We start from the raw sequence: 20,997 nt of genomic DNA, 5'->3' as shown, positions 1-20,997 counted from the left end.
CGAGCCCTCACAAGATGGCGGCCGCGCTTTAGGAAGGGGGTTCGGGGCGGAGGGGGGAATCGGTTGAAAACTCGGGCGGCGGGTTGAGGGGGAGCGGGGTCACCGCTCGGCTCAGCGGGTCGGTGAGTCACCGGGAGGCCGCCCTACCTTCGTTAACGTCGGCTCCCTGACGGGTCGCGGAATGTCCCACTTCCGATATCGTCCCCAATCCCCTCAAATTCGACCCCGCTCGGTATCCCCCGGCATCATCTCCCCTTCCCCCCCCCGGCATCATCTCCCTTCCCCCCCCCCGGCATCATCTCCCCTTCCCCCCCCCCCGGCATCATCTCCCCTTCCCCCCCCCCGGCATCATCTCCCCTTCCCCCCTCCCCCGGCATCATCTCCCCTTCCCCCCTCCCCCGGCATCATCTCCCCTTCCCCCCCCCCCCATCTCTCCCCCCCCCCCCCCCCCCCTTCCCCTCCCCCTCCCCCCCCTTCCCCCTCTTCCCCCCCTCCCCCCTCCCTCTTCCTCCCCCCCCCCCCCCATCTCCCCCCCCCCCCCCCCCCCCCCCCCCCCCCCCCCCCCTCTTCCCCCCCCCCCCCCCCCCCGGCATCATCTCCCCTTCTTCCCCCCCCCCCCCGGCATCATCTCCCCTTCTTCCCCCCCCCCCCGGCATCATCTCCCCTTCTTCCCCCCCCCCCGGCATCATCTCCCCTTCTTCCCCCCCCCCCCGGCATCATCTCCCCTTCTTCCCCCCCCCCCCCGGCATCATCTCCCTTCTTCCCCCCCCCCCCCGGCATCATCTCCCTTCTTCCCCCCCCCCCCCCGGCATCATCTCCCCTTCTCCCCCCCCCCCGGCATCATCTCCCCTTCTTCCCCCCCCCCCGGCATCATCTCCCCCTCCCCCCCCCCCCCATCATCTCCCCCCCCCCCCCCCCCCCCCGGCATCATCTCCCCTTCTCCCCCCCCCCCCGGCATCATCTCCCCTTCTCCCCCCCCCGGCATCGTCTCCCTCCCCCAGCATCGTCTCCCCTACTCCCCCCTCCCTCACATCATCATCCTCCCAGCATCACTCACCCCTCCTCCCCACAGTATTTCCCAAACCCACCCGCTCTCACCCCCAGCACTGTCCTCACTCTCTCTCTCCCCTTAATCATTCTCCCTTTCCATTTAATCTCTCCATCCCTGGCATCACGCTCCCACTCTCGCTCATTCAACCCAGCATCACCCCTCCTCTTTTTCCCTTCATGTTAACTCTCCCACTCTCTTTGTCACTCACTCTCTCCTGGCATCACGCCCTCTCTCTAAGTATCAGACAATATTTATAAATCAATTCTTTTGATCAGTTTTAGGGTTCAGATTTTGCAGCAAAAAAGAGGAATTTGAATCAAAATAGGCAAATTTGTATTTTGTGGATGGATGTATCTTGTGACAAATTGGTTTTACCATTGTGTTTATTATGCAGGGCAAGATGTCAATGTCACATCTGTACGGGAAAGACAGCATCGACGATGAGGTGGAGGTGGAGCGGTTTGAGATTTCAGACTGGGACTTGGAAAATGAGTTCAATCCAGACCGTGTCCGCCACCGACAAACAAAGGAAGATGCGATCTATGGCATGTGGGCTGAGAATGACTCTGATGATGAAAGACCAAGTTTTGGGGGAAAACGGTAATTTTGTATTTTGTGATCCTAGACACTTACTTGTCAGCATCTGGTTCAATTTTCTTTTCTGACATCTTGTTCCTGTAGATACCTGATATATTTGGATGTTGTTTTATTGACACTTGAGCAAAGTGGGTACAAGAAATAGGAATAGAAGCAGGGTTAAAGCATTTGGCTCCTTGTTTGTTATCCACCATCTAGTAATATCATGGCTGGTCTTTTGCCTTGGCTTTCCTGCACTAACTCATATTCTTTGACTTTTGGGGAGAGAATTGCAAAGATTCATTCACTCTGGATGAAGGAATTCATCTCTGTCATGAATGTCCCCTTTGAAACAATACAGCCAATATATTGGCTCTACATTAATTCCCATAAGAATTTTGTACATTTCAATGAGAGCACTGTTTGTTTTTCCAAACTCGGGAATATAGGTTCAGTTTGCTTCTCATCATATGACAAATACACTATTCCACAAAACTAAGGATAATCCTCAGGACTGAACTTTGGCAAAATGCTTGCATCTGTTCACTTTGGCAGAACCTAGGATTAAACTGTATTAAATTTTAACACAGTTCAGAAATCAAACCTCTGACTTTACTGGACATTATATCTCAACTGCTTAATTAAATGAGCTATTTAGAGAGTTCTGAACTTCTTGTTTTATCAAGGAACTTATTTGTACTCCTCAGAAAAGGTATATATTTTTTAGTTTGTTACCACTTGGATACCCCTAGTTATTTCTTGTACTATTTCTTTAAGAGATTATGCAGGTGATTTGTTTCAGATATCTTTTCATACCATATTATAACTGGCAGATAAGTATCCCAATTGATGGCTACTGATCAACATTTGTTATTTAAAATCTTTTGGGATCCAGGCTCACTTTTTCTTTGGATGAATATAAAAACTCGCCATGTGGAGAATCTTGCAGGGACAAACTTGTGCCACAACTTCTCGGCATCAATCGTCAATGGAATTTATAATCGAGCTGTTGAGCCTGTTGCTGAGATATGAGTGAAGAGCCAGCAACAGTAGAGGTGTTTGTCACCTGCCAGATGTAATGGTTCATAGAATTTTGGTAACTATCTAATCCAATAAATAGTCCAGATAGAGAACACATAATTTTGCTTGTCAGATTGTGTTCGACAGCTCTACAAAATGAATGCAATCACACCTCAGCTAATTAGTCAGAAATTCAACAGATTTATTTCTTGGGAGTCAGACAAAACTTGCGTAGAATCTTTGTTTGGGATTCTGTGTGTTTGATGTTCTTTTTTTACCCTTGTGTCCCCATCTCCAGAAGCCCACTATCTGTTGAATTTGATAACTGCAGTTAGCTTTTAATAGCTTTGATTTGATATTTGTGCTCTTGTCATAGATCCAAAGATTACACAGCTCCAGTGAACTTCATCAGTGCTGGACTCCGTCGAACAGCAGCTGAGGAAAATGAAGAGGAGAAGGACTCCGATGAGTCTGATGAAGAGAAAGTTAAACGAGAAGAATTTCCAAAAGATTTTGCACCAAAGAAACTGAAAACTGTAAGTATTTGACAGTGCTCCAGAGTTAACTCTAGATAGCTTCTGGTCAAGATTCCATGTTGAAGCATGCGATCCACACCAAGGAGCTACTGCTCTATGAAATAACTTGTATTTAAATAGCATCTTTCATGGCTTCAGGATGCACCAAAGCATTTTTTTTACAGCAAAATAAGTAGATTTAGAGCAACAAATAAGAAGCTAGAGGAACTCAGTGGGTCAGGCAGTGGAGGGAAATAGTTGACATTTCGGGTTGAGATCCTTCATCTAGGCAGAATAGTCCAGATGAAGGGTCCTCCAGGTGCTTCAGTTTCCTCCCACATGCCGAAGATGTGCAGGTTGGGAGGTTAATTGGCCACTGTAAATTGCCCAGGTGTGTTGGTGAGTGGTAGAATCTGCAGGGCGTTGATGAAAAATTGAGGAGAATAAAAAAAGGGATTAATGTGAAGGGTGGCTGATGGTCAGCGTATGTGGACTCTCTGGGGCAAAAGGCCTGTTGTGTGTTACCTCTCTCTATGACCACTTTCTTTAATGTTTTTCCTTGGAGGGTGAATAAGTGTTGAGAATTCACACTGCCCATTTGCACTGTACTTCTCCAATTTAAGCATCATTTGCTAGTGTTGATCCCACTCTTCCAACACTTTAAGATCCACCCGATGGAGTCCAGCTTGTTTTAACCTTGCACAGATGTCAGTGTTATCTGTAAATTTACAGATCATGACCTGAACACCTACATTCACGTAATTAATATAGTAAAGGACAATGATCCTATCAAGGATTCGTTTTGTTTGCTTCTTTCTCACCAGTTCTGACTCCAACATGATGTTAACATTACTGCCAGAGGATTTAATCTGGGGACATGTCTTTGTGTTATAACTTGTAAAGAGGTTTTTAGAAACCTAAACCAGCTGTGACTACCAGGTTTTCCCTCAGCACAATCTCAGCAACTTCAGCTCCCAAATAATTATTTTCTATCCATAGGGTGGTTTTTTCAAATCTCATTCGAAAGGATTCACAGGAGGACATCGAACAAACCAGGAAATTGGCACCTGGGAAAAACACACAAAAGGGATTGGACAGAAACTGCTTCAGAAGATGGGTTACGTGCCTGGGAGAGGTCTTGGAAAGAATGCCCAAGGTGCGGTTGTTAGAGTGTTTAGTAATGTTGTTAATAGCATTAAGTTCACCAGTGAGAATTGCTGTGGGCTGACTCCTTCCTTGGACTTTGGGTCCCTGTGTTCAAAAGTGCTTTTCTTCTAATGAGAACCAGTATTGTAGCGAATAGTTGCACCGTGGAATATTTAGCATCAATAGATGACTTCTTTAGATACAAGTCACCATTGCTCCAAGTAAGTTAAGTGTCTGTAACTTTGCCATTACCAAAGTTTTCAGCATGCCACCCATGTGTAAAACCAGCAGTGCTAATCGTAGAAACACAGGAACATAGAAAACCTACAGCACAATTCAGGCCCTTCAGCCCACAAAGCTGTGCTGAACACGTCCCTACCTTAGATATCACTAGGCTTACCCATAGCCCTCTATTTTTCTCAGCTCCAGTTCCTGCTTTTGAAACAAACCATCTGTAATTATCATTAAAATTGGTAGATGGAAGTTGAATGTTTCTATGCACTTACATCTGCAAACTATCAAAATTTATGCATAAATTCAAAGATTGCTTTCTCGGATTTGTGGTTAATGCAGGAGAAGACACTTCTTTGGGGCTTGATGACCAGATGTGATAGACTACAGTTTAAACATTTAGGGTAAAAAATATTCTATCTATTTGGCCAAGTGAAATGAATGTCAGAAGGATAGATTAAAAAGAAATAAAGGTTGGTAAATAGAAGTGGACTTAAGGTTACCCGTGATCTAATGGAATGATGGATTAGGCTTGCGGCACAGATTTTGTGTTCTCATGGCCCAACTGAATGACCTTTCAAGCTGATTCCTCTGTATTGGGGGGAAAAAAGTGAATAATACTGAATGTAATTTGCAAGTATCAAATAAGTAAATTTGTGTTGTTACTAAAAGCAAGGTGCTGCTCCTCAGAATTTATTTGTTGTTGAATATAATCTTCATTTCTGGAGGAATTTTTGTTGGCAATCACAAGGGAACCTTATAAACTCTCATATGAACTAGAATGTAGCTCAGGAACATTTAGTGCATGACAAATCTGCTTCTTGCTGTGTATATTTTTGATCATGTACCATAAATGTTATTGTGGTTCTGTTTAATCAGCTGAGAAAATGTACTTGTATCCTCTACTCTGTCATTGAAATTAACAATGTATCTTTCACTAATAACATCCTCAACAAGTTGCCTCCCTTGGGATAGCAATTGTATGCAGGTAGTTCTGCTATAACGTAATAGTTGAGTTTCTAAGAAACCTCGTGTTATAGAAAATCATGTTATAAAAACAATTGTGTCAATGGGGAAAAAGGGGGCTAGGGACTAGACAGTTACAGACTCACAATAACAAAGTTATTTTTCCTGCAGGATTTTTGAAAATAAAGGTGTTTTTAGTAGCTATGTTTATTTTGTTACACTAAAGGCATTGTTACATTGTTTAATAAAGTATCCTTACACAAGTATCAATAGAAGTGATTGCTTGTCAATTTCTTATGACCTCCCATGGTGAAACTAACAACCTGTGTTCTTAAGAGACAATGGTGTCTGATTACTGAGGGGAGGTTACATGTAAACCGTTTTTGTTCCCAAGATGACAATTCTCTGTTTGTCAATTTCCAATGTAACTCCTAAGTGACAAACAGAAAATGCTGGAGGAACTCAACAGGCCAGGCAGCATCTATTGAGGGAAATAAACAGCTGTTGTGTCAGGTCGAGACCTCATCAGGACTGTCTCGACCCGAAACGATGACTGTTTATTTTCCTCCATAGATGCTGCCTGACCTGCTGAGTTTCCTCCAGTATTATGTGTGTGTTGCTCCAGATTCCAGCATCTGTAGAATCTCTTGTGTCTCTCAAGTGGTTCTTTAGTTTTATAACTTTTATAGCTTTATAACTATTTATAACTTATAATTAATTTATAGCTTTATAACTAGTTCAGTTCCCACATAATACAGATACAGTTCTCAAATTCATCAATTGTAATATATCCAATTTGCATATGGAAATATGCATTATAGCAGAACTACCTGTAGGTTTAACAGCTCTGAATGAACCTATTTCATCTTCTGCCTCTGTTTAGGACTGTCATGTCAGTGGTAACATTGTTTGTATTATTACACAGGTATTGTGGCACCAATTGAGGCAAAGATGAGGAAGGGGAAAGGAGCAATTGGTGCTTACGGGTCTGAGCGAACAGAGCAGTCACTGAAAGACTTTCCTATTGTCGACTCGGATGAGGATGCCGATGAGGTTTGGAATGATAAAAGTTCTTGGCCTTTTGTTTACATATGTTATTTTTTTAAACTATCCCAGCTCTCTCTTTTCCCTCTTCCACCCCTTCCTTAATCTAAAGATTCTGTTCTTGTTGAAGATGGTTCAGCAAACAGTTATTTCAGTTCTGATTTTGCCTCCTTCATACATACAAACTTCTGGGCTGGGTGATGGAAAGCAATTAGGGCAAGAAACCTGGAATGATTTCTTTCCTCACCCCTAGCTAAGAAGCTTCAATGCCCTTTTGTACCTTGACTTAGAAACACTTCATCTGCATGTGTAGTTCTACACTGATGAAGTAAGTAGACTGGCATGATAGGATCTGTTACTTCCATTAATATTGGCAATTGCGCCAAAGCATTGTCCATTTTCTAAAAAAAAACTTCAAGTAATGGTAGACTGAGCCTGAACAGTGTTAACCTCCCAAATTCATCAAAGTTGTGATGTACATCTGTGGCAGCTCAGGAACGTGGTAACCCTTGCCGAAAAGGGAAACATGAACTTTGCAGACAATGTAATGGAATTAACAGAATTCAAGTTATATGCAGGGTTTCCACTGCACGTTACTTTTCAATGATTTTGAAAGTAGGTACTAACACTCTCTATCTTCTGTCTATCTGACACTGATGAGAACCACTGACTGGTAACCTTTTTAAGCATAAGGTTGCTGTTCCTTTTTTCCCATTTTTAATGTGAGTGTCTGTCACAGGGAACGCCGAGCTATTGCTTAATGCCATCTCCCTGGGTGAACTGCTATTTTGAACTTGCAGGTGGTTGAATGTGCCTGTTTTTGATAGTGTGCAAAAATGAGAGGCAGTTAGTTCACAATGACTGTGGCTGGATTAATAAACCATTTGTGTTAAGGAGTTCCAGAAGGAGATGAGCCAATGGCGGAAGGATCCTACAGGTGGGAAGAAGAAACCTAAATATAACTACAAACTGTGGAGGAGTTAAAGGCAAAGGGAGCAACAAGCCTGGGTAGGAAAATGGCTACACCACAAACTGAACTCTCACAGGTTAAGGTACGTTGGCAGGGTTTCCTTCATCTGTCATCATTAGAAGGTTTAGCATGCAGTTATGAAATACTTTTGTCCCTGTCCTTTGAAGCAGCTCTCAGACATTTACCCAAGAAGGTAGGGTAATTGGCATGCACAAGCAAAGCCATTATCTCATGAGATTTAAAACTCTGGAGAGATTGACATAAAAATGTTGCCTGTAAAAATAAAATGGTGATGTTGTGGCTGATTTACCAATCAGCATCCAGTGGGCCTTTAACCTGAATGACTGTCAACTGCAGGTGTAGGAAGCAGAAATTCATTTTTGTTTTCATGATTTTTCAATATTGCAACTCACACCATGCTCTGCTTTTATTTACTCTGCTGAATGGTAAGAATTCGCTGCTTGATTTGTAAGCTTCTATCCCAGGTATTTTGCATGTAAGGTCAAGTAGAAAGCAAAGTGAGCCCATGTAAACTGAGTTTTGCTGAGAAAAAGAATAAAGGGAATCTTGTAAATTTGCAATTGTATTTAGCACACTGCAGCAGTGAGAGAAAATACCCTGTATTTATTTTCTTGGATTTCGTAAAACAAACGTGCTTTTAAGAATCTCCAATCATTGTAAGTTCTTCAAGTGCAGATGTGAACTCCTTTCCCGTTTGACGTTTCAGCAGCTTTCTGCAGCAACAGCACCTCTGGGTCAATGGAGAAACAGTAGCAAAGGAAGTCTGATATTCCATCTATCAAAATAACAAATAATGACTGCATCCATTATTTGTCAGATATTATAATACAACATTTCAAACAATTTTTTTAAAAAAGGTTGTTTTGTCAGTCTACAAGCTTTGTCAAACCATGCATTAAACTCTGATTGTTATGGGGTCCTATTTATAATATTTCTCCCCACAGTTTGAGTGGAACCTTTTAGGGCCATACCAGCTTAAGAAACAAACACCATAACTGTGCTTCAGATCACAAATTACATGAGCAATGAGATCAGTTAGTATTTAAAATTGAATGTGCTGATTTGTTGTTTTGTGTTACTTCTAGCAGTTTGAATGACTATTGGTAGACAGTTATATTTCAGCTTTCTAATCAGTGGCACCATCCCCAGAAGTATAACAACATGCTAGAAAGGAACTGTATACAGCCTGAAGTCACAGCTGACTGCTGCTCTAATGTTGTGATGTCTTGGACGGCAGATGGCACAGTACTGTAAATGCTTTTCTGTCCACCCTGAACTGCAGAGATAATTCTTCACAATCATTAGTTAAGTGTAACTGGGCTGGGTAAAAAAAAAAAAGTTGATGGTATATGGTGCTTCAGACAATCATGATTTTGTGGTTGATCATCCCTGGTGTGTCGTCTTCATGCTAAATAAAGCACAATTTACAATGGGTGGTTTTCCAGTACAGAATAATGTGACAGCATTACGCTGTGATCTGTTGTGTGCATTTGGCATCTGGCAGGAAGAGTTATGCTTATCGTTGTCTGCAGTTGTGGATGGATTTGTGTAGGTGTTATTGACAGAGAGTCTTACTGGCCAAGCATTACTTTGTTGGTTGAATTTTCTTGTCTAAGCATTGAGAATTCCAGCACTGCCAATAATAAAGTTGAAGAAAGCCCAAAGCTTCCCAAGAGCCCTTGTACCAGCTGGAAATAAAAGTTAAATTTATTGAATGAATCTTATTTATGACCCTTGAAAATTTATTCCATACACTGCTCAGTACTCTGCAATCCCACCTAATGTAAAGGATGGAAAATAATACAGATGGTATTATTGCAACACTTCTGCTTCATTATTGGTAAGCTGCCACCTGTTGTAGCTGCCAGGGTATTTCCTGAATTTTTCTATTTGTCAGCTCAAAATAAGTTTGATTCAGAAAAGTGGTGGAGACTTTAATATTTCCACTTTCCCATGCAAGTGTGCTCCTTGAACTAGAGCACGTGGGGGGTGGGGGGGAGCGTTGTGTGTGGTGGTTAACAGCAGGGTAATCAACCCACATATGCTAAATAACAAACTGTGCTGCAGGGTCCAGACTACCTATTGGATGTGTCATATCTCATAAATCAACTTAGTTTAATGATCCTTTCCAATGCTTTCCATGTGCTTGAGATATGAATGTTTTCAGAATTTTAATTTCTCAGTACTTGCCAAAACTGCTTACCAAAATTAGAACTTATGCTTGTCTTCTTACGCTTACAGCAATTAAAACTATACAATAAGAAATGTTAACCATTTCTAAGGTAGCCAAAATTACTCAAATGTGCTCAAAAGCTTGGAGTTGGCAAGAACTAATTGGCAATTCAATACATTTCATTGTGTCAGTAACTGTCAGTACTTTCATCGACTGATCTGGTCCTAAAAATACCATTTTGCTAGATTTGGATTATTAAAATATAGTGAGCAATGTCTAACAACTAGTAATGGAAATGGCTGCCTATGTGAGTTTATCAAAGAATTTCAGTATTGGGCAGTCAAATTAATTGACAGCTCATCAGCTAGGTAATGTTTTCATAGAAATTGAGCTGTTATAACATTATAACTTTTTAATTCATCATGTAGGTTATAGATATGACGGGAAAGGAACAGAAGGTTTATTACAGTTACAGCCAGATAAACCAGAAGCATGATATTCCTGATGATGCACAATCCCCAGGCAAAGACACCAAGTCTGAGGGTTTTTCACTTCCAGAGCTGGAACACAACCTGGAGCTGCTCATTGAAATGACTGAGCAGGAAATCATCCAGAATGACCGTCAGCTCCAGTATGAGAGGGACATGGTGGTCAACATCTCCCATGAGAATGAGAAACTCTCTGAAATACTTGCGCATGAGGGTAAGATCATAGACAAGCTCAGCCACATCTTGCAGATTGTGGAGGATTGTGAGAAGAGACTGCAACCCAATTGTGAAAATCCATTGACCCTGGAAGAATGTGCAAAAATCTTTGAAATGTTGCAGGAGAAATATTTTGAAGAATATAAAATGTTTGACCTGGCAGAACTCTCCATTGCCATTGTATTTCCACTGCTGAGAGAATACTTTAAGGCCTGGAATCCTTTGCAGGTACAGACTAACGAGATAGAAGTGAGTAACTTTCATGCTTGTTACAGTAGTGTGTCATGCAAACTAGGGTTGGTTGCAGGTTTGATGATCTCTGGGCTTCTCTATTCTGATAGCTATCTAGTTGGGTAGTAAGTGGCAAATTCCATTCAGTCTCTTTGCTTTCCTTGAAGATTTGGTAATGTAATGCATAAGAAGTTAATTCCAGTAAATGGGGTCAGGGGAGTATTAGGCTATGCAGCACCTGACTTGTCAGGTTTTTTTGAAATAATGCAGACAGTGAAGAATAGAAGAATCAGTCCATCGTTAACCAACTGGGCACAAAATGGGTAAAAGAGGAAGTTAACAGTTTTGTTTCTTCATTTAGGATAACAAATATGGTTTGGAGGTCATGTCTAAGTGGAGGAAGCTTCTTGAACGAGACCAGCTGCAACATGGAGGTTGTGATATGCTGTCAATCGACCCCTACCACAGGTAAAAATAAATGAATTGGCAGCAACAGCTGTATTTTGGAACAAATTTGCATCCTGAGTCTGAAACAGACATGACATGCACCTCATTTCAGCTTGTTTGAGGTTTCAATTAATTAAGGTCAGAGTTTCAAGGAGTGTTGTTCCCCAAATTAATGCAGATCAAAATGTCCTGGATTTGATTCCCCACTCTGTGTTTAATTCAACTGGGGAGAATCAGCCATCGCTACTTTTCTCGATGGGACATACTGAAAAGTTAAGCAGTTATTGGCAGCACTGGACTGTGCTGTGATGCCTCTGTTGACAACAGGCTCACACATTCAAAATGGTGAAGTGTACTGGAGAATCCATTCTTCAGCAACAGACGTTTCTCTCAACACTTTTAACATATGTTCACTTCAAAGAGGTGCTTCCATCAGCAGACCCGGTCTTACAAACAGAAACTGTGCCATTTGCTATGGAGCAGAGTTACCAAGTTACCATTTTCCGATCTCAAAGACTGTGAATAGCTTGCATCTGACTTTAAAATTTAGTTTAAACCTAATTGATTGATTTGCAAAATGTTTTAAAATTAGAAAGACAGATCAAGAAACTTGTAGTTTAACTTGCAATGATTTACATGCATTCTAAATGAAGCAACCTGAAATTCTTGTGCATCTTATTGCCTGATTAACGTAAGGTAACACTGTGAAGCCCTTCTAGCTGCCTGTGGCATTGACAGTGTAAAGTAGAAAGTTAAAAAAACAGCGGAAGACCAGCAATTTGACTTGGTGACCTTTCCTTTATGTAAAAGTAGACCTGTGACCAGAAAATCAATTGAGGAATACTGGAGAGTGAACTTCTGCTTTTGCAATCACATCTTGTTCTGTTCCTGCATGCCTGTCAATTATTTTAAACAATACATAGCCCAAATCCTCCTTGGATCAAAGCTTCCTTGATGCTGGGGCTGCTTAAAATGTAATGAGTTGGCCTCTAAGTTCATGGGCTGGCCAGCGATTGAAACCACACATTCAACCTGGTGTTTTGATTGTCATACCATTTGTCCCTGGAACCAAGCTTTTGGCCCACGTATGGATCAAAGAATCAACTTGCATCTTATGGACACCTGTGCTTCACTCTGTGTTTTAAAACGTGGTCAAGTGAACTCAGCTTTTGCTATATTGAGGGTTGTTTTAAAATTGTTTTCTCTCTATTTGACATAGAACAGTAGAGTTGCCAGCTTTGTGTGTGAGTGAGTGAGTGAAAGGAAGGGGAAAATGTTAAAATTGGGAACCTGACAATATGAATAAATTTCCAGTTTGTTGGAAAATGAGACACTGAATTAATCTTTCTCATTTACCGCTCATCTTTCTCTCTCCTCAAATTTGCAGGTTGATGTGGGAAGTGTGGATGCCATCTGTACGTAACGTCATATCCCAGTGGCTGCCCCGGAATTGTGCTCCAATGGTTGATTTCTTGGAGAACTGGATGCCTGTGATCCCTCTTTGGATATTGGATAATATTCTTGAACAATTGGTGTTTCCTAAATTACAGCGTGAGGTATGAGCTTCATCCTGGTGTTATAGGTGTGATAAGTCACCCAATATGATAAATTATGCATTCATTAATAATTTTTTAATAGTAGCGAACACCCTTGTATAATGACCTCGAACTTGTAAATTTTCATTGTTTAGCAAAGTCCTGATTGATAATCATATAAAGAAATAGAAAATGAAAAGGGAGAAAAAGCATTGAACCATCGAGTGCCACAAAGGCCACATTGCTAACTAGGTGAAAATAAGGAAAATGAATGGGCAAAGAAGACAGTTCATAGAGCAAAGAAAATAATGACACATTGAAACTAAAGAAATGGAAGTGAAATAGGAAGACTATGAGTGGTTAGTGCTGGAGGGAATAAAGGTGACGCTGGATTGGAAGATCCAAACAGAAACAGCACTGTTAAGGGAAAGGGTTTATGATGGGGCTCCTCATTAGTAGATTTAAGAATTTAACATTGTTTACAAGGACTCCATCATGTATCAGTGGTGGCAGAGGGGGGAGGAAGTACAGAGGTGTTATAAAATCAGTTTTCCTTCATACTACTTGAAAAGTTAAGGAAGGAGAAACAGAAGGACATAATTAAACACAGCCTATTGCAGTCATCAAAACAAACCACCTTGTGTTCTTTTTAGGTTGAAAACTGGAACCCATTAACAGACACAGTCCCAATCCATGCATGGATTCACCCATGGCTGCCACTAATGCAGATGCGCCTTGAACCACTATATTCACCGATCCGCAATAAGCTTTCCAATGCATTGCAGAAGTGGCATCCCAGTGACTCATCTGCAAAACTTATCCTGTTGCCTTGGAAAGATGTGTTTACACCAGGATCCTGGGAAGCCTTCATGGTTAAAAATATTGTTCCAAAATTGGGTGAGAACATAACTTATGTCAGAGCTGGAATAATTCTATTTTGTTTTCATCTCTTTTCCAAAGGTGTTAGCTCAAGGTACTGTACAGATACCAATTGCCTTTAGCACCTCAGTCAGTTTTATCAGTAATCACAGGTGAACCATGAGTGAGTCTTCAGCAGCTCATTTGATTATTGTGGAGATCACAATTGAGATGTTATGGCCCTTCGTTACCAAATACACCATTCCTTTCTCTGTTTTGATAATTTTTTTTTCAACTTCTAAGTGTGGTTTTAAAGAATATAAAGGGTGAAATGTTCAAATCTTTCTTATTGCTTGGTAATGTAATCAACCATAATGTGGTCATTATTTTCTTTAAGACTTGTTTATATATGATCTCAGTGCTTATTGATCTCTTTGCATCCTGGGTCCAGCAGTACCTCAATATTAAACATTTTTTATACTTTCATATCCCTCCATGGGCTTGTCCATCCATGTATTCTTAATCTCCATTAGCCTTACAATTCTCAGATTTCTGCATTCCTGATTATTTATGCCTTCAGTTGCTCAGGACTAAACTGTAGAATTCACAACCTTCCCACCACTCTCATGCACTCTCCTTTCAGGTCGTCTTTAAAATTTACCTTTTTGATTCATCTTTTGGCCATCTATTTTATCATCTGTTTATATGGCTTAGAGTCAAACTTTATCTGATAATCACTCCCACAAAATGCTTTTATTTTATTGTTATTGTTTACTTATCTAATTCTGTTTTAAAAGATACTATATAATGTGCTTCCAGGTCAAACAGTGCAGAATATAACAACCTGCTGCATGGAAAAACAAATCCTCATCTCCCTGCTAATTATCTATCACTGTCCTCTGGTTACTGATGCCCAGTTTTTAGAGAGAATCTCCTTGTTTTTGGTTTCATGCAGTAGTTTGAGGATCCTGTATCCCATGTTAGGCTGAAGAGATGCTGCATACATTCCACTGTTAGTAGATCTATGAAGTACTTATATTCATTAGATTTACTTGTAACAAATTGATTTTATTTTCCCCTGAGTATTGTTCAGCATTGTTTGGTCAAAATCCCAGGTATGCTTACCTGATAACACTGGGGAGTGGCTTGAGAAGGCTGCTCACTCATCTTAAGGGAAGTTGGGAATAGACAGTAAAGAATTGACAGTGTCGCTCACATCCCATAAATAATATTCTCAACAGCCCTGTTAGCAAAACTGTTTAATTCTGGTGGGTTAGTTTTATAATTGAAGATCTGGATCTTGTGGAAGATTGTGATTTATTGTTTGTTGTCCTGAGAATATCATGGTAGACTGTCTTCTTGTAGTATGATACCACTGACGACCACAGATAAAGGCAGTTAAGAGTCAACCATATTTTTGGTTTCGTGTAATGTCACATATAGACCAGAGTGAATATGGATGGCAGACTTTTTGTGTTTTGATATGTGGGGAGCAGTTGTGATTTAATGATAATGAAATCAGACTTTCATTGCCATATTTAATTAAAACTGAATTCAAATTGACAAACAAGGGTTTGAGAATCTTTCAGAATCTAATCACAACAGCACTATTCAACTATAATTGTGGGAAATGCCACAAATGGTTTCTGTGAGAGTAATGTTGTTAAACATTTAAATAACATCAATCTCCCATCTACGATGATTCACTGAAGAAAAAATTAAATTGAAAGTAAAAATAAAATTAATGTGGTTTAGCAAAGAGTGTCACTGTGGGTGGTTTTTTTGCTCAGTCTTGAAAAGGAAATATCTAATGCAGTATTCATCTCTGAATCCTGACAGGAATGTGTTTGACTGAGTTTGTAATCAATCCTCACCAGCAGCATATGGACACCTTCCACTGGGTAATGGACTGGGAAGACATGATCTCACCATCTAGCCTCATAGGATTGCTTGAGAAAAATTTTTTTGGAAAGTGGTTGCAGGTGAGTTTGTAAGACTCATAACAATAGAATTAATATTTGTTAAATTCCTGCTTAGATTTTATCTTGATTACAAGTATTGACATCAAAATTGTTGTACTTTATTGTCGATCGTGACTGGGTGGAATTTGATCCTTTGAAATTGCATGCAATTAGGTGAAGTAGGAAATGCCTTTTATGATGCATAGAATTTCATCTGAAATTTTACTTTTTATTGCATTTGGTAATATGTAATCCTTATTCTCGGCTGAATTTTCTAAATTTACAGGTGTTATGTTCATGGCTCAGTAATAGCCCTAATTATGAAGAGATCACTAAGTGGTACCTGGGCTGGAAGTCCATGTTCTCTGACCAGGTGTTGGCCCACCCAACAATCAAGGAGAAGTTTAATGAAGCACTGGACATCATGAATCGGGCTGTCACCTCCACAGTTGGTAAGAGATTCTTCATTTTATTTTATCTGAGAATTTTCCAAGAGACGGAAGATATAAATCTTTGGAAAGGGAGGTAAACAGAATGAAGATCACAGAGGAAAATGAAAATTTTTGAACAAGATTTGAGTATTTTGAACTCCTTTGAATACAGAATGTTTAAAGTCTGAGCCTTGGGACATCCCAATGTGTTTCAGAGTTCATGAATTAATTAAAAAGTGTGGTTATTGCAGGAACCACTGCTGCCAAAGATTGCAGAAGGCTCCAAAAACAGCAGTATATGATAAGTGATGCTGATAGAGGGATAAATATTAGATCCCTTCATTGCTTTTAAAAAAGTTTTTTTTACAAGCTTCTAAAAGCATTGTAGCAACTGATAATTGGTTCACACTTGCCAGACAGAACACCTTTTTTCCTATGCAGAGCTATTATAACTTAGGATCATTACTGCAATACCAATAGTGCACAGCACCGACTCCCCAGTACTGCTGTGCACTATTGTAGTCACCTATTTGCATCCTGCAACATCTCCTGCTCACTATATTCCTAGTGGGAGAGTTTAATTAGAGTGTAACAGGTTTACATAGTAAGTGCCTATTATAAATGCAATCAAAATATTTTATAATGGGAAAAGTTGACAGGAGGTGTGCACTGGAATGAGATTTTTAACATATTGCAGATATTGATCATATCTCATTATTACTGAGGGGTTTATTCAATAAGTTGCTGAGCCACAGAGACCATAAATTACCATGTTTTATCCTTGTTCTGGGGTTAATTAGCTAGACACAGCTAAGTTTATATGGGTGTAGAAGTTGGTTTCAACGCTTATAGATTACTCAAGGTTCAAGAAGAAATTACTCCTGATCGCGAAACAGTGCAGAAAGGCAGGATGTTTTTTTAAAGCTGATGCATTAACCTAACACTTGATTGTTGATGAAGAATTCTTGTACTTGTTTCTACCGGCCTGTGAACGAGTGAAACTATACTCCCACGTGGAGAACAAAAATTATAATTTTATCCTTTTGCTCTGGTCATCGAGTTGTCCCTTGAACCCATTTATATGCTTCACATCCATGTAATATCCTGATTGTGAAAATGCCATTTAGAATTGGAAATGAACAGAGGGAGAAAAAGACACTCTTCCTAACTACTGCTTTCTTATTTTAATATGTATGACCGAATATTTTAAAAACCTTCACTTTGCTAACACAGTCAGGTCCTCTTTTTTGAAAATCAAAAAATACTCCAGGTGCTGGAAATTGAAACAAAAATGAAAAATGCTGAAAAAGTTCAGCAAGTCAGACAGCATCTTTGGAAAGAGAAACAGTCAACGTTTTGGGTCTGCAGTCCTTTGTCAGACCCTCTTATGTGGTCTTGAGTTGCATTGATTCACATAGATACCCTTTATATAATGTAACTAGTGTTTCACTTTACCCACTTCACATTTATGCATGTGCGAAACACTGCTCTCCTTGTTGCTGTGCAGGAAACCTGGCACAAACCATGTCATGCCAGCTGCTGTGTGCTGCTGCCATAGGCACCTGGCACAAACCCCTGCTCTTCCCCTCTATTGCAACTGGTCTGCTGGGAACCTGGCAAGAGCCCCTGCCAACCCCACGTGCCTGCATTGCTGGGGATTGGCAACACCCACTCGTTCCATGAGCAGTCAGATCCTATGGTCTCTCTGATAACATCCTATCAGATGTGATGGAAATAGCTGTGTCCCCCTTTCTTTGGCTACGTAGCACTCCCAGCCCAGAGATTTCTTAATAGCAACAAGTTTAATGGCCAGTGACCACAGCTGTGAATAAAAATTTTAATAAGGCTATTAATCCATTATTTTATGTTTAAATATATTTTATAATGAAATAAAATTATCAAATCTTGGTTACTTGATGCTATTCCCCGCACCCCCCCTCCCCCCCCATTTTTCATTGACTTAATGCCTCTAGTTACAGGGTATCAACTTGCACAGTGTTTTTCTGCATAACTTGGGGTTTGACGGTAAAATGCATTTAATCCAATTGTAAGTTCTTGCCTATAAAATTCAGAATTTTCTTCATTGTTTTGCTTTCCAACAGGTGGCTACATGCAGCCAGGAGCTCGAGAAAACATTGCCTACCTCACCCATACAGAACGCCGGAGGGACTTCCAGTACGAGGCAATGCAGGAGCGCCGTGAGGCTGAGAACATGGCACACCGTGGCATTGGAGTTACGTCTACCTCCATACCGATGAACTTCAAGGACTTGATCCAGGCCAAGGCTGAAGAGCACAATATCGTCTTCATGCCTTTGATGGGCAAACGTCACGAGGGAAAACAGCTCTACACCTTTGGGCGGATAGTCATCTATATTGACAGAGGGGTTGTGTTTGTACAGGGAGAGAAAACATGGGTGCCAACATCACTTCAGAGCCTCATTGATATGGCTAAGTGATATAAATAGAACACGAGGAAGGTTTGCCATTCTCCTTTTCACTCTTTTTTTTGTTCTGTTCTCTTATTCCAGTGACTGCAGTTTTGCAAGACTTTTCACCAGTTTATTTGGGGAGTGGTGTGATCGGAAAAGAGACTTTCACGGTGCGGAAAGATCTTCACTGCACATGCTGCTTTCTTCTCTTGCTTCCCAAGAGAAATCAGTTCTGACTCTAACAAATGGTTCTTATTCAGTCCCCCTAGGTTACTTGTAGTATCTCTTTAAACATGAAATTCAATGTTTATTTTGATATCTTTTTTATTTATGAACAATATGCTCAATATTCTGATGTCAAGTTGGTATTAATTTCAATGTTTTAATCTCGGTAAAGCTTTCAGATTCTGAATGGCCAAAGATCATTAAACCAGAGAAAGTTTATGATCAAACAATGGATTGAAGGATCCCACTGATAATATAGCACAAAACACTGTCCATCTCCTAACATCAGGAACCATGCTGACTGCAACACTGCTGTCTTTATATTTGAGGATAAGCTTGCTTTGTTTTTCATATTTGTTTTCCCTAGGGTATATACTAGAGACAAAAATAAGTTTAGAACATAGAAGGTACAGCACAGGAACAGGCCCTTCAGCCCACGACATCTGTGCCAACCGTGATGCCAGATTAAACTAATGCCATCTGCCTGCACATGATCCATACCCTCCATTCCCTTCATGTTCATGTGTCTGTCTAATTGCCTCTTAAATGCCACGATTGTGTCTGTTTCCTCCTCCACCACCACCACCAACCCTGGTAACGTGTTCCAGGCACCTCCCACTCTGTGATTTAAAAAAAAATTTGCCTCACACATCTCCCTTAAATTTTCCCCCTCTCACTTTAAAACTATGCCCTTGACATTTCTAACCTGGGAAAGAGACTTTCTGACTATCTACTCGATGGATCTATGCCTCATAATTTTATAAACAATCAGGTCTCCCCTCAGTCTCCATTGCTCCAGAGGAAACAATCCAAGTCCATCTAACCTCTCCTTATAGCTAATACTCTACAATTGAGGCAACATCCTGGATATTGTCCTCTGCACCTTCTCCAAAGTCTCCACAACCTTCCTGTAACAGGGCGACCAGAACTGAACACAGTACTCCAAATGCAGCCTAACAAAGTTTTATATAGTTGCAACATAACTTCCTGACTCTTGTACTCAATGCCCAGACTGATGAAGGCAAGCATGCCATATGCCTTCTTAACTACCATATCTACTTGTGTTGCCATTTTCAGGGAGCTATGGACTTGGACCCCAAGATCCCTCTGTAAATCAATGCTCTTAAGAGTCCTGCCATTTACTGTGTACATTCCCCTTGCATTTAACCTCCCAAAGTGCAACACCTCACCCTTGCCTGGATTAAATTCCATCTGCTATTTCTCCACCCATATATGCAACTGATCTATATCCTGCTGTATCCTTTGACAACCTTCTTCACAACTCCACCAATTTTTGTGTTGTCTCTAGGCTTACAAATCAGCCCATCTACATTTTTGTCCAAGCCATTTTTATATATATCTCACAAACAACAGAGGTCCCAGCACTGATGCCTGCAGAACACCACTGGTCACAGACCTTTACTTGGAATAACATCCTTTCATTACTACCCTCTGTCTTCTATGGCCAAGGCAATTTTAAATCCAATCTACCAATTCACTGTGGATCCCATATGTCTTAATCTTCCGGATCAGCCTACCATGAGGGACCTTGTCAAATGCCTTACTAAAATCAGTGTAGACAACATACACTGCCCTAGCGTCATCAATTATCTTTGTCAACTCTTCAAAAAAAACAATCAAGTTTATAAGACATGACCTGCCCCACATGAAGCTATGCTGACTATTCCTTTCCAAATGTGAGTAAATTGTATACCCTAAGAATATTCTCCAACAGTTTCCCGTATCTTATTTTCCCACCCTCAACTATTTTATTTATTTACTAATGAGATCTTATCAGATCTTATTAGATCATTTATTATCTAAAGATCCTTAATGACTCCTGAGGAAGTGAGTTAACTTCTTGAATCTCTGCAATCCTGCTTTTGCAGAGGGAATTCCAGGATTTAAACTGGGTGAAGGTGAATGAATTAAAATATTTCCAATTAATGCATTTAATATCCTATTAAATGTATGTCTGCTTCCCTTGCCCTTACTGTGATTTTTTAAAAAATTCTTTCCATTTCCTCACTGAGGTGTCTTATTCAATTGCTACTAAGCAGTCTCTAGATCATTCAAGTTTTAAACTAAATCAGTGTGATTGGTCTGTCTAATTCTCCCTTCCATCTCAGATTTTTTAACCTTATTAAAATGTTTGTTTATCTTCAGGGTTTTTTTTAGGTTTAGCAAATAAAGATTAGCATGTGTTTTACTATTTACAGATGTGACTGACCTGTTTCTTCCAACATTTTCAGATTTTATTTCAGAAGGTGATGCAATGAAGTTTTGCAGAATGCATTTTCCAATATTTCTAAAGCTGTCAAGTTGAGGGGATCAGGGACAAACTATTCCAAGTCTTATATTAGGATACTGCTACAACATGCTTCAATTCCTCAATTTCACGTGACTGTGGGGCTCTGCAAAATATGCTGTTTTAAAAATGAGGTGAGAAAGAATGCAGAAT

At 40.4% G+C, this 20,997-nt stretch overlaps 1 protein-coding gene across 1 annotated transcript; it reads left to right on the top strand.

Annotated features, from left to right (window-relative positions):
• tfip11 (tuftelin interacting protein 11) lies at positions 1-20,735 on the top strand. The gene is given in 14 exon segments (XM_052031777.1): positions 1-122; positions 1,446-1,651; positions 3,024-3,183; positions 4,162-4,318; positions 6,431-6,558; positions 7,444-7,513; positions 7,516-7,601; positions 10,142-10,645; positions 11,010-11,116; positions 12,483-12,651; positions 13,284-13,527; positions 15,328-15,470; positions 15,736-15,901; positions 17,983-20,735. Coding segments are annotated over 13 exon segments (2,490 nt in total). The 5' UTR covers positions 1-122; positions 1,446-1,451; the 3' UTR covers positions 18,339-20,735.
• Positions 20,736-20,997: the final 262 nt, after the last annotated feature.

The sequence above is a fragment of the Pristis pectinata genome, chromosome 17, assembly GCF_009764475.1.
Source record: "Pristis pectinata isolate sPriPec2 chromosome 17, sPriPec2.1.pri, whole genome shotgun sequence".
Taxonomy (NCBI): domain Eukaryota; kingdom Metazoa; phylum Chordata; class Chondrichthyes; order Rhinopristiformes; family Pristidae; genus Pristis; species Pristis pectinata.
This window is presented reverse-complemented; position numbering and strand designations above follow the sequence as displayed.